This window comes from Macaca nemestrina, chromosome X (assembly GCF_043159975.1).
Source record: "Macaca nemestrina isolate mMacNem1 chromosome X, mMacNem.hap1, whole genome shotgun sequence".
NCBI lineage: Eukaryota > Metazoa > Chordata > Mammalia > Primates > Cercopithecidae > Macaca > Macaca nemestrina.
This window is the reverse complement of record NC_092145.1, coordinates 90,124,048-90,139,269: the sequence shown is the minus strand read 5'-3', so window position 1 is coordinate 90,139,269 and position 15,222 is coordinate 90,124,048. Positions and strand designations below refer to the sequence as shown.

Below are 15,222 nucleotides of genomic sequence, written 5' to 3'. Positions count from 1 at the left end.
TTTACAGGGACTCACTAAGGCCTATACAGGTTAAGGTGTACTCCAAGTTGTACAGATGAGTGTCCTCTCTTTGCCCAGAGTGAGCCTGAGCCACTTCAAAAGAAGGCCTGTAGCTATACAAAACCTGGGGTGATAAGGTAATGTCAGGGAAGATGAGTAGTATAATTTTTGACTAGTGTTCCAATCTACCTAAACCCAGAGGCACAGTGGATAAAAGGATGTTAATACTTACGAGTGCTTACTATGTGCCTCACTTTGTTTACTTTCCCATGAAATAAGTGCTAATATTTTCCCCATTTTCCACAAGAGGACACTGAGGCACAGAGAGGTTTTATTTAGCTGTTGAATTCCCCAACAAGCAGAGAGAGAGATTAGTGTACAGGATATTACTTAGGGAGCCCTTGGGATCAACACCTGTGGAAGGGAAGGGGCGGTAAAGAAGTAGGATTAGACAGAGGGAGATGCTTACCTGTGATGCAGTCTTAATGGCAAACTCAGCTTACTCTAAGGGAGCTCTGAAGCTGGGATATCCGTTCAAAGTTGTTCCCTATTGTATCCCTACAGGCAACAAGGCCTTTATATCCCTGAATCAGTCATTTGATACCCAGTTCTTGATTTCAGTTCCAAAGTTATTTCAACCACTCTCATCATCAAGCCATTCCAAAAGGGAGAAAGGTTTTCTTAAAAATGATCATGGAGAAGTAGAAAAAAAATGAGCTCTGGAGTCGGACAAAGGTGGCTCCAAATCCTGCAATTTCCTCTTACTAGTTGTTTAACTCTGAAAAAGCTTTTAAGTTTTTGGAGGTTCAATATCCTTTCTTTTAAAAAAAAAAATGGTGGTAAGAATACTTAGCTTGTAAGGTGTTTTGGAAATCAAATACAATCATTTATAGAGAGCAACTTGCATAGGGACCTGGCACAGAGTAGGTGCTAAGTAAATGGAAATTATTGTGATAATTAGGTAAATTATTGGCCTTGGTGCCTGGCTTTCTCATTTGTAAGGTAGAATGAATAAGAGCAAACAAGTGCTACCCAGAAAGGTAAATGACATTACATCTTTTGTATTATCCAATACACAGTAGATACTCAGAATTTACTCCAATGAATGCATGTTAAAAGGATTTGTACAGACACAACACTCTTACTTTCAAAGAGCAGAGGAACATTTTATATTATGAACACATACACACTGTGGCAATGTAAAACTACTTAAGGAAGGAAAAATATCCCCCTCCCCAGCCAGGGACTGAGACCTAGGGCTAAAATTTTTTGTCAGTCAGCCCCCATCCCCATCCCTTGTCTTCCAGTAACCTTACCAGGAAACCTGGCTTTGGTGGAAAGGAGAGCTGTGGGGCTTGGGGAGCCTGATGCCTTTTCTTTTGGGAGGAAAGGCCACCTGCACAATCCACAGGACAGGAGTGGCCAGCAGCTGTCCTGAGCTGAGGCTACAGAAGAAGTCAGATCCAAGAGAGTAAGGGATGAATGGAAGGAAAGTCTCACCCACCTTCATATGTAAAGTGATTGGCATTTACTCTAATCTAAATCTACTCCTCTCCTCCCTGCAATATACCATTGAGCATGTGCCAGAGTAATGGTTCTGAACAAAAGCCAACACAGATGTCAGCCTGGGGACCCTCTCAGCCTAAGGAAGCCCCTACAGCCCAGCCCTCAGCCCTAATGACTTAGGCAGTAGGTTACGCAGGAGATGTAGAGTTGGTCTGGCTCACTGATTTCACTGTGGAATCTTCTACTAGAATTTGCAAAGACTAGATATTGGGGAAAGGGTCACTGATCTTAAGATCCCAAGACACACAGCCTAGTACCTAGGAATTTTAGTATATCTGGGAGACAGAAGTGGAGCAAGCTAAAGAATTACAACAAGGCCTCCCAAATGATTGTGAAAAGGAGGGCTTGTCCAGGCTACCTTTGGGCCTTAAGGATGAGATGAAGGTAGGAGTAGGGGGATACATGCACCCAGCCTGTTGGAGAATCCAACATGAAGACTATTGTCCCTTCAGAACCTAAGGCAAAAGTACAAGGAGGGGAAATACTGGGTCCTTTACCTGAAATAAGATATGGGCCTCCTCTGCCCCTCAGACCCTACAGCTCCTTAGGCTCCAGGCCTCAGGCACAAGAGATAGAGAATCATATCTGAGCCTTTTGCCCTTCCCTTAGCTCCAAACAAGGGCAGGGGTTGAAATGTGAGTGAGAGAGAAGGGATCATCAGACATACTGTTTAGCACCTGAACCACATCTCTTCCTAAACCGGAAATCCCAAGAGCAGAAAGAAATAGGAGCAAAGTGAGAGAGGGGTTGTGCTTCCATCACATTAAATAGGAGACTTTGTGGGGTTGGGCAAGGGTTGTTTCACATCAGGACATCAATGACTCTGGTCAAGGTGAGGGGTTATAATTAGCAAAGCTTCATGTGCTCTCCCTTTCTTTATTCATCCTGCTTCCGTTTCGGCTTTTTGGGGTTCCGGGACCGACTCTTGGCCTTGCATAGAGGGCATATAGGTGCATTCCGGTGAATTTGCTGGTGACATGACAAGCAGGCCTGGTGAGGGACACAGGAAAAAGAAAGTTAGTGGTCAGATTCTTCCAGGCAACAGCTTAGACTTCTGATTTCCCAGGGGTCCAGAAAGCAAAGTGATTTCCCATCAGAAGGGAGCAATAATCAGTGAGTAGACTCATATATTCTTGGATACCATAGAAGATGGGAAGGACGATATAACCCAGTTCAGAGAAAGGTGTTGAGAAAAAGTATACAAAACTAGAAAGTAAGGCAAAATGAGAACTACACATCTATTCATCATTATACTGAAACGTTGTCTAACAGGCCCACTTAAGGACTATTTAATTTTCTAGAAAGGGGTCAACAAACATTTTCTGTAAAGGCCAAGATAGCAAATACTTTAGATTTTTTACATCATATGATGTTTGCTGCAACTACTCAATTCTGTTTTACATGAAAGAAGTGATAGACAATAGCTTGCATGCATGCTGTTTGCAATAGCTTGCAAACACAGACATGCATGTGGGCCAATAAAACTTTAACAAAAACAGAGAACAGATTAGATTTGACCTGTAGGCTGTAGTTTGATGACCCCTGCTCTAGAAGAATGTCTCTTTGTTTGACTATTTACCAATTGATTAGGACCCAGACTCTGTGATGTTACACTAATAAGCTGCAAATGGCTTTTGCCCAGTAGAGATGCAAATTACTTCTGTTTGGAAGAAACAGCAACTATAAAGGTTACAGTTGTATTGCCCTGTAGGATGTAAACCAGTTTTGTATCTAACTTTGCAAATTTGTTTCAGCTTTCCTCTCCTTTCTCGATGATATAGATATCTGTGCCTCAAATGCTGCTGGAACCAGCTTTATAATCCTGCTGGTTCCTTCATTTACGATACATGCTCATTACATATTTGTGTAAGAGTTGTTTCTAACTTTTAGAATTGCACTTCAGCAGGGCCTGAAAATATCCCTGCATTCTAACACCTCTGGGAACATGGGGCAACAAAACCTGTGGGTCCAACACAGCACACCCATGTCACCCCTTCCTCTGTGTCGCAAGCAAAGGCTATTAAAAGAAGGCCCAGCATAAACAAGGCCAAAGACCCAGAACTAGCCTTCCACGGCCCTTCCATTGGAGGATACTTTGCTTCCTCCACAACCCTTACCCAGCTCACTTACCTTCATAGGAGGGGGCTGCTGCCTGAAGGTGGCCGTCTGCCGAGTGTCCTGCTTCCTAGCCACTTGGAGCTGTTGGGCGGCAGCGGCTGCAGCGGCCAGGGACTCAGGGATGGGGGGCTCCTGAGGTTCCGTCTGCCATTCTGCTTTCTGCTTCTCAAAGTAACTTTGAAGATGAGAGACACTGGCTAGATCATTCTGAAAGCAACGAGAACCTTGCTCCTCTTAAAGACTCCATGCCATATAACCAAGGGTTGAGCTGTGGCTCATTCTAGAAGGTCCCCAAACCTTCCCAAGCACAAGGCTATTGTCCCTGGGTACAAGGCCCAATCTCTGATGAGAAGGATAATCCTCTTGGTCCTTAGCTCTGATAGACCAAGAAGACCAAGAAATCTTGAGCTAGCAAGGTCCTTTAAGGGTATTCAGTCCTATCTGCTATCTCATGCTGTTTTGAGTATTCCTATTAAGTGTCCTAAGGCCTCTGGTGACATATCTCTAGGAAAAGGAAGCTCACAAACTCCACAGACACCTTGCTCTACCTTTAGGAAATGGTTTCCTCTACCAGGCCAAATTCTGTCTCTCTGCAAGGCAAGCCTAGTTCTTAACTCTGAGCCTGGAGATGAAGTCCCAGGCTAGTCCCTGAAGACCAGGAAAGCTCAGTCTTTTGTGTTTTTAGAGGTTTCTAGATATCCCCTTCTAGACCCTGACTTGGGAAATGATCTCTTAAGAGTTATAGACATAGTCTTGTATTGTTAATATCACACAAAGAATTTAAAAAGCCACTTAGCAGTTGTTCTAATTCATCTAGTAATTCATCCAGTTTAATAATCCTCCTCCTGTTTTAACAAGCCGGCACAGAGACTTGCCCAAGATCACACGATGAGTCAGTCACTGAAAGGCCTGGAACTAAAACTAGGCACTCTGACTTTCAGGCTAGGCTTTGTATATGTATACATGCCCATGTATGTGTAGGTACATAGGTATGTATATGTGTCGGAGGGAGGGTATGTTGTAGAGACTGGGGGCAGGTAGCTTACTCCAAGGAAAGCTTCTCCTCTTCTTCACACAAATCAGGGAGCCTCTGCAGGCCCAGAGTCATGCGCAGGGCATCCACATGTTCTTTCAGTGGCTTATACTCATCATGCAGCCTCCTTGTAGACTCTAGCAGCTTGTTTAGGTCATTCTCAGATTGTTTGATAGTGTTTTCCATCTGGAACATAGAGTGGGACAGGCAAAGAGAAAAGATCCTAAGGTTCTCAAGGAGGCTCTATAGCTCAGTGAATAATAGAACAAGCTCCAGAGTTTGTTCAGTCTATATTCAAGTCCTTGATCTCCCATGTCCTCTCTATGTAACTCTAGTCAAGCCTCAGTTTCTTCATCTGTATAATGGTGATAATCTAGTGCTTAACTCATGCAATCTTGGTGAAGATTTAATGATAGAATTCATATAAAGCACTCAGTAAAGGGGCTACATTTAGTATTTACTACTAAATAAATGGTATTCTTCAAATACAGTATTTTAGAGTTGGAATGTCCTTCAGAGCTCATTTAGTCCACCTTACTCCCATTTTATAGAAAACTGAGGCTCAAAGAGAAAAAACGGACTTTCCTGGGGAAATACTTCTTAGTGGCAAATGCTGCATAAAGACTTAGGGCTTCCACCTCCCAGGCCAGCAGTCTTTCTCCTAGATCAGTGATTCTCAAAATGTGGCCAAGGGATCAGAAGCATCAGCATCACCTGGGGACTCAGAAATGCATATTCTTAGGCTCCACCTAAGACATACAAAGTTAGAAAATCGGGGGTGGAGTCTAACAACATGTGTCTTAGGCTCTCAAAGTGACTTTGATGCATGCTTAAGTTTGAGATCCACTGGCCTATATACTTAGCACTTCTGGCAAATATCTTCCTCATTTAACTGGCCCTGCATCATTGGTTAGCTGGCAGCCAAACTGTCAATACTTTACGAGATCTAGAATTCTGTGATCTCTAACACAGAAAATCCCAATTTCTTACTGTCCAAACCTCATTCATAATTCCTTTATGATCCTAGATCTGACAATATCAGAAAATGAGTATTGCCACAGAAATGAGTTTCCAAGAAATATAAACTTAGTTCCTTCGAAAGCAAATTTTAAAAATATATTCCTCATTGTTATAGGCGATAAGGGTTTGAAAAGACCTTACTGGTCAGTACTGCCAACCTCCTTCCTTGTGAAGGAATCATCAGTACAGCAGCTCATACAAGTGTCCATTAAGATGCTGCTTGAATAACTCCAAAAGAGGGGAGCTTACCACCTTAGCAGACAGTTCATATTCCATGTTCCAACAATTTCCAAAGGAGATACCAATGAGGAAGCCCCACTTTGGTAGCAAGTAGAAATGATTTGTTTGGTCTGATTGAAAGCTTGGAGTGCTTTAAACTACATTCCAGAGGCAGCTGCCTGCTCTGCTTTTCCCCAAGACCAGCTCTCAACTCCCAGAATCTCAGAATGAGAGCACATCAAACCAGTACATTTAGAGGGTACTGAGTCCCTCTTATAGTGCAGAGAGGGAAAATGAGGCCCAGAGAAAAGGGACTTGTCCAGTGATATACAGTCAGTTAGTGACAGAGCCAGGGCTGGACCTTAGAACTGCTGAATTCTTCCACTCCACCACAGCCTGCACTGATACCTGCTCCCCGAGCTTGGCCAAAGTCACATCTCAAGGAGAGGTCCTATCATTCACCACTACCACTTTCTCAAGGGCTTTAGAGATAGGCTCCAGGCAGCCACGTACCACATTAATGTCAGCATGGATCAGTCGGAGCTCCTCCACATGGGCCATCTTCTCCTGTAGCAGAAGGTCCATCTCCTGCTTGTATTCCTTCAGGTGCCTTTCCTCTGACTCAAGTGCCTCAAACTCAGCCTTCAAACGAGCCTTGATCTTCTCCATCTGCAGGGTCTTGTTCCTGCAATTTGCAAAAAGCAGGAAACAGGTCAGCAAAAGAAGGGAGAAAACAGAAATGGAGCCAGCATTTTCTTTCTAAGCCAGCTTTCCAAGCTTCCCCCTCTCCAGGCAGAGCCAACCTGAGGCCATCTCAAAAAAGAAGGCCAGGTGTAGTGGCTCATGCCAGCAATCTCAGCAATTTGGGAGACAGAGGCAGGAGGATCTCTTGAGCCCAGGAGTTTGAAATCAGCGTGGGCAACATAGTGAGACCTTATATCTACAAAAAGCAAGCAAGAAAGAATTAGCCATGCATGGTGGCACATGCCAGTAGTCTCAGCTACTCAGGAGGATAAGGCAGGAGGATTGCTTAAGCTATGATTGCACTACTCCACTCCAGCCTAGGTGACAGAGCAAGACCTTGTCTCAAGAAAAAGTTAGATGTTTTCCTCTAAGATAAAAGCTCAGTGGGTCTCGAATGGTGTTAATTTTGTTCCCTTATAGGGCATTTGCAAATATGGAGGGTGTTTTGGCTGTTAGATTGACTCAAGGAAATGTGTCACTGGCATTTAGTGGACATGGGCCAGAGATACTAAATAGCCTCTCAATGCACAGGAAATTTCTAAGCGCAAAGAACTCCCACCCAAGAAACCAAAAATGACCTCTTGAGAAACTCTAAGGAAGCACTGCCTAATAAACTTACTACAGTGATGGAAATGTTTTGTATCTGTGCTGTCCAGTATAATAGCCACTAGGCACATGTGGCTACTGAGCACTTGTAATGTGGCCAGTGCTACTGAGGAACTGAATTTTGAATTTTATTTAATTTTATTTACTCAAACTTAAAATTTAAACAGCCACATGTGGCTAATGGCTGTCATATTAAACAGCACAACTCTAGAGGGTGTGTTTATCAGTTCCAGAAAAAGAAGGGGACAGGATACTGTGGGTAATTTCTTTCTTAGAAAAACAAAAACCTGGTTTTGGTCATTAAATCCCAATTGTATACCCTCTGGGTCAGGAATCCTATACTTGGGAATATATTTTAAGGAGGTAATTCAAGGAAGCAAAAAGTTAATACACAGAGATGTACTTTCTGGGCTTTCAGCAAAATTAGGATATTTGACAGCCATTGAAGACTTGTGACATAGACAATGTTGGAGATAAGATACTCACTAAAAAAGTGTACACACTAAGATTACAATTTCAAAATTTACATGCATGTGACTAAATAAGAAGAAGGTCTGAAAGAAACACAGTCTCAAGGGCCTTTAATAAGAGCATTTGAAGCCTGCCTCTGGGAAAGGGCTACAAAGTTTTGAAAGGGGTCCGCTCTAAGGCATGTTGTTGTCTTCCCACTGGCTCCCTACCATGCTTCTCAGGATCTGCCTAGCCATTATCCCCTTACTTAGATTTTGAGTATCTTTTCTTCTCCCTCAGTAGCTGATCTTCCCCTCTGCCCCAGTCTATCCTACGGGTGATCCAACTCCACACACTGGACTCTGGCTTCTGACATCAGCCTGCTTGTCTTCAGTCTCTCTTTTTTCAGCATTGCCTGTGCCTCTTGCCTCACGAAGTAGTCTTCAATGGCACAGAACTACAGAAAGAACTGTTAGGTGGGTAGGATGGTGGGAGAAGTTTCTCTTTCTATACTAAGACAACATCTTTTCATGTTATTGTATTTTTTTTAACCTTAGAAATGGGTTAAAAGGTGGGTGTTACCCCATTTGTAGAGAAGGGAATTGAGTGAGGTTCAGGGTGGTAACTTGCCTAGTACCACAGAGCTAGTAAATTGGATGTTGGGATTTGAACCCAGGGCTCTTTAACACCGAAGGCTACATACCATCCACTACTCTATATTGCCTTTGAACAGGGTTACCAGGCTGAAGGGCATAAAAACATCAAAGGTTCTTATTATAGCTCATCAACTGTCTTGCAGAGGGATGATACTGATTTGTATTGGTTAACTCCTTATTTACTTATATCCCCATCTATCTAGACTTCTATTCTCCTCCTTTTCTAGGTTACATGAAGATAAATCTGAGCTTTGCCTACCCCCATAACCATTTTACAGATGGGAAAACTAAGATTCAGTGTAGTATAGTGTCTCACCCTAAGTATCACACAACCAGTTAGGGCAGTGCTGGGCCAAGAACCTATTTCTGCAGACAGAGTCATATCATAAAAGCATGCACTTTAGACTCAGACTTCGATTATAAATCCTGGTTCTGCCTCTGATTAACTATTTGCTTTTGGACAATAATAACAACTGTATTTTAACCATATTTATGAGCACTTATTATGTATTAATTATAGAGGGTTTCAATATATAATCACTCAATATTTATCGAATACTTATCATGTGCAGGCATTGTACTAGGTACTAGGGTACTGGGGATAGAGCAGAGAACAGGACAGTTTATAGACAGCAAGTTTCATCTAATGAAGAAAATTGAGTCTGAACACAGGGTTGCATGTAAACTCATATTAGTGGTAGGGAGGAGATGCAGAATGTGATAGAAGGACACAACAAAGGGACCTAACATAGTCTGAGGGACACTATAGAGTAAAGGGGACAATCAAGGGAGGCTACCCTGAGAACTGAGGATGTGAAATCTAAGCTGAGCGCAGGTGGGCACACAGGAGAACAGTCCAGACAAAAAGAATAGCATGAGTAATGGCCCCACAGAAGAAGAATATGGCACATTAAAGGAACTGAGTAAAGAGCAGTGTGGCTGAAGCACCTACTGCAAGAGGGCCTAGATAAAACTAGGGAGGTTGACGGGGCCTAAAACACAGCTTGGAGACTGGGACGAGTTGGGACTTTTATCCTCAGAGGAAGGGGGGATTTTAGAATTTTAAGTATCAGGAGAGTGACATCTGATCATCTCACTTCACTTCCCTCAGCCTTGGCTTCCTCATCAGCAACACAGGAATAATAATGGCACCTACTTTACACATTATGTGGTGAGGATTAAATGAGCTAAGACATGTAAAGTCACCAAGCAGAGTATGTGGCACATGGTGGGCAGTCAACAAATGATAGGGTCCTTCTTTCTCCAGTCTGTCCAACTCTTCCACCATGGATATCTCCTTCACCATAGTGGTTTCCACTACAGCAAATAGGGTTTGTGTGTGTGCACATGCATGAGTGGCCAGGTATATTGCTGGTTACTGAGATTAAAATAATAATAATTAGTGGGGGAATGGGAAGCGAACAAGGGTTGAAAAATTACCTATTGGGTACAATGTTCACTATTTGGGTGATGGGTACACTAGAAGCCCAAACCTCAATATTATGCAATATATTCATATAACAAATGTACACATGTAGCCCCTGAATCTAAAATTTAAACAAATATTAGCTAAAGTCACATAATAATGTCAACATAAATAACAGCATTTTATGAAGTTGACCCAAGCCTTCCCAATTTGTAATTAATTCGATTAAGATGAAAGTAACTACCACTAACTGAAAACAGGGGTAAGAAGGTCTCTCCCCTTGTCATTTAATAGAAATCAGCATAGTGCAGCTAGCCCTGCTTGGATGAGTCCCTTTTATCTAATCCTCCTTCCTCCCTCCATGCCTACTTCTGTTTACAGAAACCCATGTTGTTGGGCAAGAGACATGAATGCCAAAGTAAACCAAAGATTTTTCACCTCATATGTCCAGGGTCACAGTTAAGTGCTGACTTGGCATGGAAAATCAAAGGCACAAACCTTTCCTCAAAGCTACAGTGGCATTTCCTCTCTTTGGGGTGGAGGGCTGCCACCAGCAAGATGGTAGCTAAATCCTTTGGGTACAAGGTACATAGCTGCAATATCTGCCTCCATCCAAGGTGGTTGGGAGCCTTTGTCTATTGCCCACCGTGGCAAGAAATACCAAGGACCAAGACCCTGACTAAAGGGCAGAAAGACAAAAACTCCTTGTTAGGGGAGGGAAATGCGTTTACAAAGACAGGTTTCAGAAAGAGCCTCTATTTACTATTTGTAAAGTCAGTTTCTCTGAGGGAAGCCTGGCCCATGCTTTAGCGGAGGGACAGCAATGTCACTGCAGGCTTTGATGGTGCCGCTAATATCTTTCAGTAGTGGTGCATCAAGTACAAGGCAGTAACAACACTCTACCCTGGGGTGAAGACAATAAGGGGGTGTGCTGTGTGTAGACAATTAAAATACAAAAATGAAACCAACTAAAGTTGGTCTACTCTTTATTATCACCATGCAATGGCAATCTCAGACAACGTTTATTAAAGGACATCTAGACTGACTCTAATTTTTGGTAATTATGAATAAAGCCACTATGAATATCCATGTGCAAGTTTTAGGGTAACCATAAGTTTTCATCCAAGAGTACAATTGTTGGGTTATATGATAATTGCACATTTAGCTTTTCAATAAACTGTCCAACTGTTCCAGAGTGTATCATTTCACATGCCCACCAGCAAAATATGAGTGATCCAGTCCCTCCACCTGGCCAACTATTTTATTTTAACTATCAAAATAAATATGTAGTGATACTTCAAAGTGATCTTAATTTGCATTTCCCTAATGCCTATTGATGTTGAACACCTTTCCACATACTTATTTGCCATCCGTATATCCTTTTCTATGAAATGTCTGCTCATGTCTTTGGCTCATTTTCTAACTGGATCACCACTGACCCTTGAACAACATGTGTTTGTACTGCACAGATGCACTTGTACATGGATTTTTTTCAGCAAAATATGGATCAAAAATACAGTATTTGCAGGATGCAATACCTGCATATATGGAGGGCTGGCTTTTTGTATACTCAGGGCTGACTATAAGATTGAGTATGGATATGTGAGAATTTTGGTACAGGTAGAGGCCTAGGACCAATCCCCTATATACACTGAGGGACAACTGTATTTGTTTTCTCACTGTTGAGTTGTAATACTACTTTATATATTCTAGATTTGAGTACTTCGGCAGACATGTGTCTTGAAAATATTTTCTCCCACTCAGTAGCCTGCCTTTTTGTCACCTTGAAAGGGTCTTTGGAAGAGTATTTAAAAATTTTTTATAAAGTCCAATTTACCAAATTTTTCTTTCTTTTTTTATTATTATACTTTAAGTCCTGGGATACATGTGCAGAATGTGCAGGTTTGTTACATAGGTATACACACGCCATGGTGGTTTGCTGCAACCATCAACCCGTCATCTACATTAGGTATTTCTCCTAATGCTATCCCTACTGTAGCCCCCCACCCCCCGACAGGCCCTGGTGTGTGATGTTCCCCTCCCTGTGTCCATGTGTTCTCCTTGTTCAATTCCCACTTATGGGTGAGAACATGTAGTGTTTAGTCTACTTTTATTTATTTATTTATTTATTTTTTTATTATTATACTTTAAGTTCTAGGGTACATGTGCATAACGTGCAGGTTTGTTACATATGTATACGTGTGCCATGTTGCTGTGCCACACCTATCAACTCGTCAGCACCCATCAACTCGTCATTTACATCAGGTATAACTCCCAATGCAATCCCTCCCTCCTCCCCCCTCCCCATGATAGGGCCCAGTGTGTGATGTTCCCCTTCCTGAGTCCAAGTGATCTCATTGTTCAGTTCCCACCTATGAGTGAGAACATGCGGTGTTTGGTTTTCTGTTCTTGGGATAGTTTGCTAAGAATGATGGTTTCCAGCTGCATCCATGTCCCTACAAAGGACACAAACTCATCCTTTTTTAAGGCTGCATAGTATTCCATGGTGTATATGTGCCACATTTTCTTAATCCAGTCTGTCACTGATGGACATTTGGGTTGATTCCAAGTCTTTGCTATTGTGAATAGTGCCGCAATAAACATACGTGTGCATGTGTCTTTAGAGCAGCATGATTTATAATCCTTTGGGTATATACCCAGTAATGGGATGGCTGGGTCATATGGTACATCTAGTTCTAGATCCTTGAGGAATCGCCACACTGTTTTCCAAATGGTTGAACTAGTTTACAATCCCACCAACAGTGTAAAAGTGTTCCTATTTCTCCACATCCTCTCCAGCACCTGTTGTTTCCTGACTTTTTAATGATCGCCATTCTAACTGGTGTGAGATGGTATCTCATTGTGGTTTTGATTTGCATTTCTCTGATGGCCAGTGATGATGAGCATTTCTTCATGTGTCTGTTGGCTGTATGAATGTCTTCTTTTGAGAAATGTCTGTTCATATCCTTTGCCCACTTTTTGCTGGGGTTGTTTGTTTTTTTCTTGTAAATTTGTTTGAGTTCTTTGTAGGTTCTGGATATTAGCCCTTTGTCGGATGAGTAGATTGCAAAAATTTTCTCCCATTCTGTAGGTTGCCTGTTCACTCTGATGGTAGTTTCTTTTACTGTGCAGAAGCTCTTTAGTTTAATGAGATCCCATTTGTCAATTTTGGCTTTTGCTGCTGTTGCTTTTGGTGTTTTAGACATGAAGTCTTTGCCCATGCCTATGTCCTGATCCTGAATGGTACTACCTAGGTTTTCCTTTAGGGTTTTTATGGTATTAGGTCTAACATTTAAGTCTCTAATCCATCTTGAATTAATTTTCGTATAAGGAGTAAGGAAAGGATCCAGTTTCAGCTTTCTACTTATGGCTAGCCAATTTTCCCAGCACCATTTATTAAATAGGGAATCCTTTCCCCATTTCTTGTTTTTCTCAGGTTTGTCAAAGATCAGATGGCTGTAGATGTGTGGTATTATTTCTGAGGACTCTGTTCTGTTTCATTGGTCTATATCTCTTGTTTTGGTACCAGTACCATGCTGTTTTGGTTACTGTAGCCTTGTAGTATAGTTTGAAGTCAGGTAGCGTGATGCCTCCAGCTTGGTTCTTTTGACTTGGGATTGTCTTGGAGATGCGGGCTCTTTTTTGGTTCCATATGAACTTTAAAGCAGTTTTTTCCAATTCTGTAAAGAAACTCATTGGTAGCTTGATGGGGATGGCAATGAATCTATAAATAACCTTGGGCAGTATGGCCATTTTCACGATATTGATTCTTCCTATCCATGAGCATGGTATGTTCTTCCATTTGTTTGTGTCCTCTTTTATTTCACTGAGCAGTGGTTTGTAGTTCTCCTTGAAGAGGTCCTTTACATCCCTTGTAAGTTGGATTCCTAGGTATATTATTCTCTTTGAAGCAATTGTGAATGGAAGTTCATTCATGATTTGGCTCTCTGTTTGTCTGTTACTGGTGTATACGAATGCTTGTGATTTTTGCACATGAATTTTGTATCCTGAGACTTTGCTGAAGTTTGTTATCAGCTGAAGGAGATTTTGGGCTGAGACAATGGGGTTTTCTAAATATACAATCATGTCATCTGCAAAGAGGGACGATTTGACTTCTTCTTTTCCTAACTGAATACCCTTGATTTCTTTCTCTTGCCTGATTGTCCTAGCCAGAACTTCCAAAACTATGTTGAATAGGAGTGGTGAGAGAGGGCATCCCTGTCTTGTGCCAGTTTTCAAAGGGAATTTTTCCAGTTTTTGCCCATTCAGTATGATATTGGCTGTGGGTTTGTCATAACTAGCTCTTATTATTTTGAGGTACATTCCATCAATACCGAATTTATTGAGAGCTTTTAGCATGAAGGGCTGTTGAATTTTGTCAAAGGCCTTTTCTGCATCTATTGAGATAATCATGTGGTTTTTGTCTTTGGTTCTGTTTATATGCTGGATCACGTTTATTGATTTGCGTACGCTGAACCAGCCTTGCAAACCAGGGATGAAGCCCACTTGATCATGGCAGATAAGCTTTTTGATGTGCTGCTGAATCTGGTTTGCCAGTATTTTATTGAGGATTTTTGCATCAATGTTCATCAGGGATATTGGTCTAAAATTCTCTTCTTTTGTTGTGTCTCTGCCAGGCTTTGGTATCAGGATGATGTTGGCCTCATAAAATGAGTTAGGGAGGATTCCCTCTTTTTCTATTGATTGGAATAGTTTCAGAAGGAATGGTACCAGCTCCTCCTTGTACCTCTGGTAGAATTCAGCTCTGAATCCATCTGGTCCTGGACTTTTTTTCTTTGGTAGGCTATTAATTATTGCCTCAATTTCAGAGCCTGCTATTGGACTATTCAGGGATTCAACTTCTTCCTGGTTTAGTCTAGGAAGAGTGTAAGTGTCCAGGAAATTATCCATTTCTTCTAGATTTTCTAGTTTATTTGCATAGAGGTGTTTATAGTATTCTCTGATGGTAGTTTCTATTTCTGTGGGGTTGGTGGTGATATCCCCTTTATCATTTTTTATTGCGTCTATTTGATTCTTCTCTCTTTTCTTCTTTATTAGTCTTGCTAGCGGTCTGTCAATTTTGTTGATCTTTTCAAAAAACCAACTCCTGGATTCATTGATTTTTTGGAGAGTATTTTGTGTCTCTATCTCCTTCAGTTCTGCTCTGATCTTAGTTATTTCTTGCCTTCTGCTAGCTTTTGAATGCGTTTGCTCTTGCTTCTCTAGTTCTTTTAATTGTGATGTTAGAGTGTCAATTTTAGATCTTTCCTGCTTTCTCTTGTGGGCATTTAGTGCTATAAATTTCCCTCTACACACTGCTTTAAATGTGTCCCAGAGATTCTGGTATGTTGTATTTTTATTCTCATTGGTTTCAAAGAACATCT

General features: G+C 41.6%; 1 protein-coding gene across 4 annotated transcripts in view; it reads right to left on the bottom strand.

Moving 5' to 3' along the window:
* Nucleotides 1–313: 313 nt before the first annotated feature.
* LOC105476702 (zinc finger C4H2-type containing) overlaps nt 314–15,222 on the bottom strand; it is a 119,376-nt gene continuing 104,467 nt past the window's right edge. For 3 of the 4 annotated variants that reach the window (XM_011732870.3, XM_071088683.1, XM_011732871.3), the window contains 4 exons: nt 6,470–6,641; nt 4,731–4,903; nt 3,697–3,859; nt 314–2,556 (listed from right to left, as the gene is read on the bottom strand). In XM_011732870.3, the coding sequence (XP_011731172.1) occupies nt 2,443–2,556; nt 3,697–3,859; nt 4,731–4,903; nt 6,470–6,625 (606 nt within the window). In that variant the 5' untranslated portion in view covers nt 6,626–6,641 and the 3' untranslated portion in view covers nt 314–2,442. The remainder of the gene's footprint in view (nt 2,557–3,696; nt 3,860–4,730; nt 4,904–6,469; nt 6,642–15,222) is intronic. The other variant, XM_011732872.3, reaches the window with a different exon arrangement.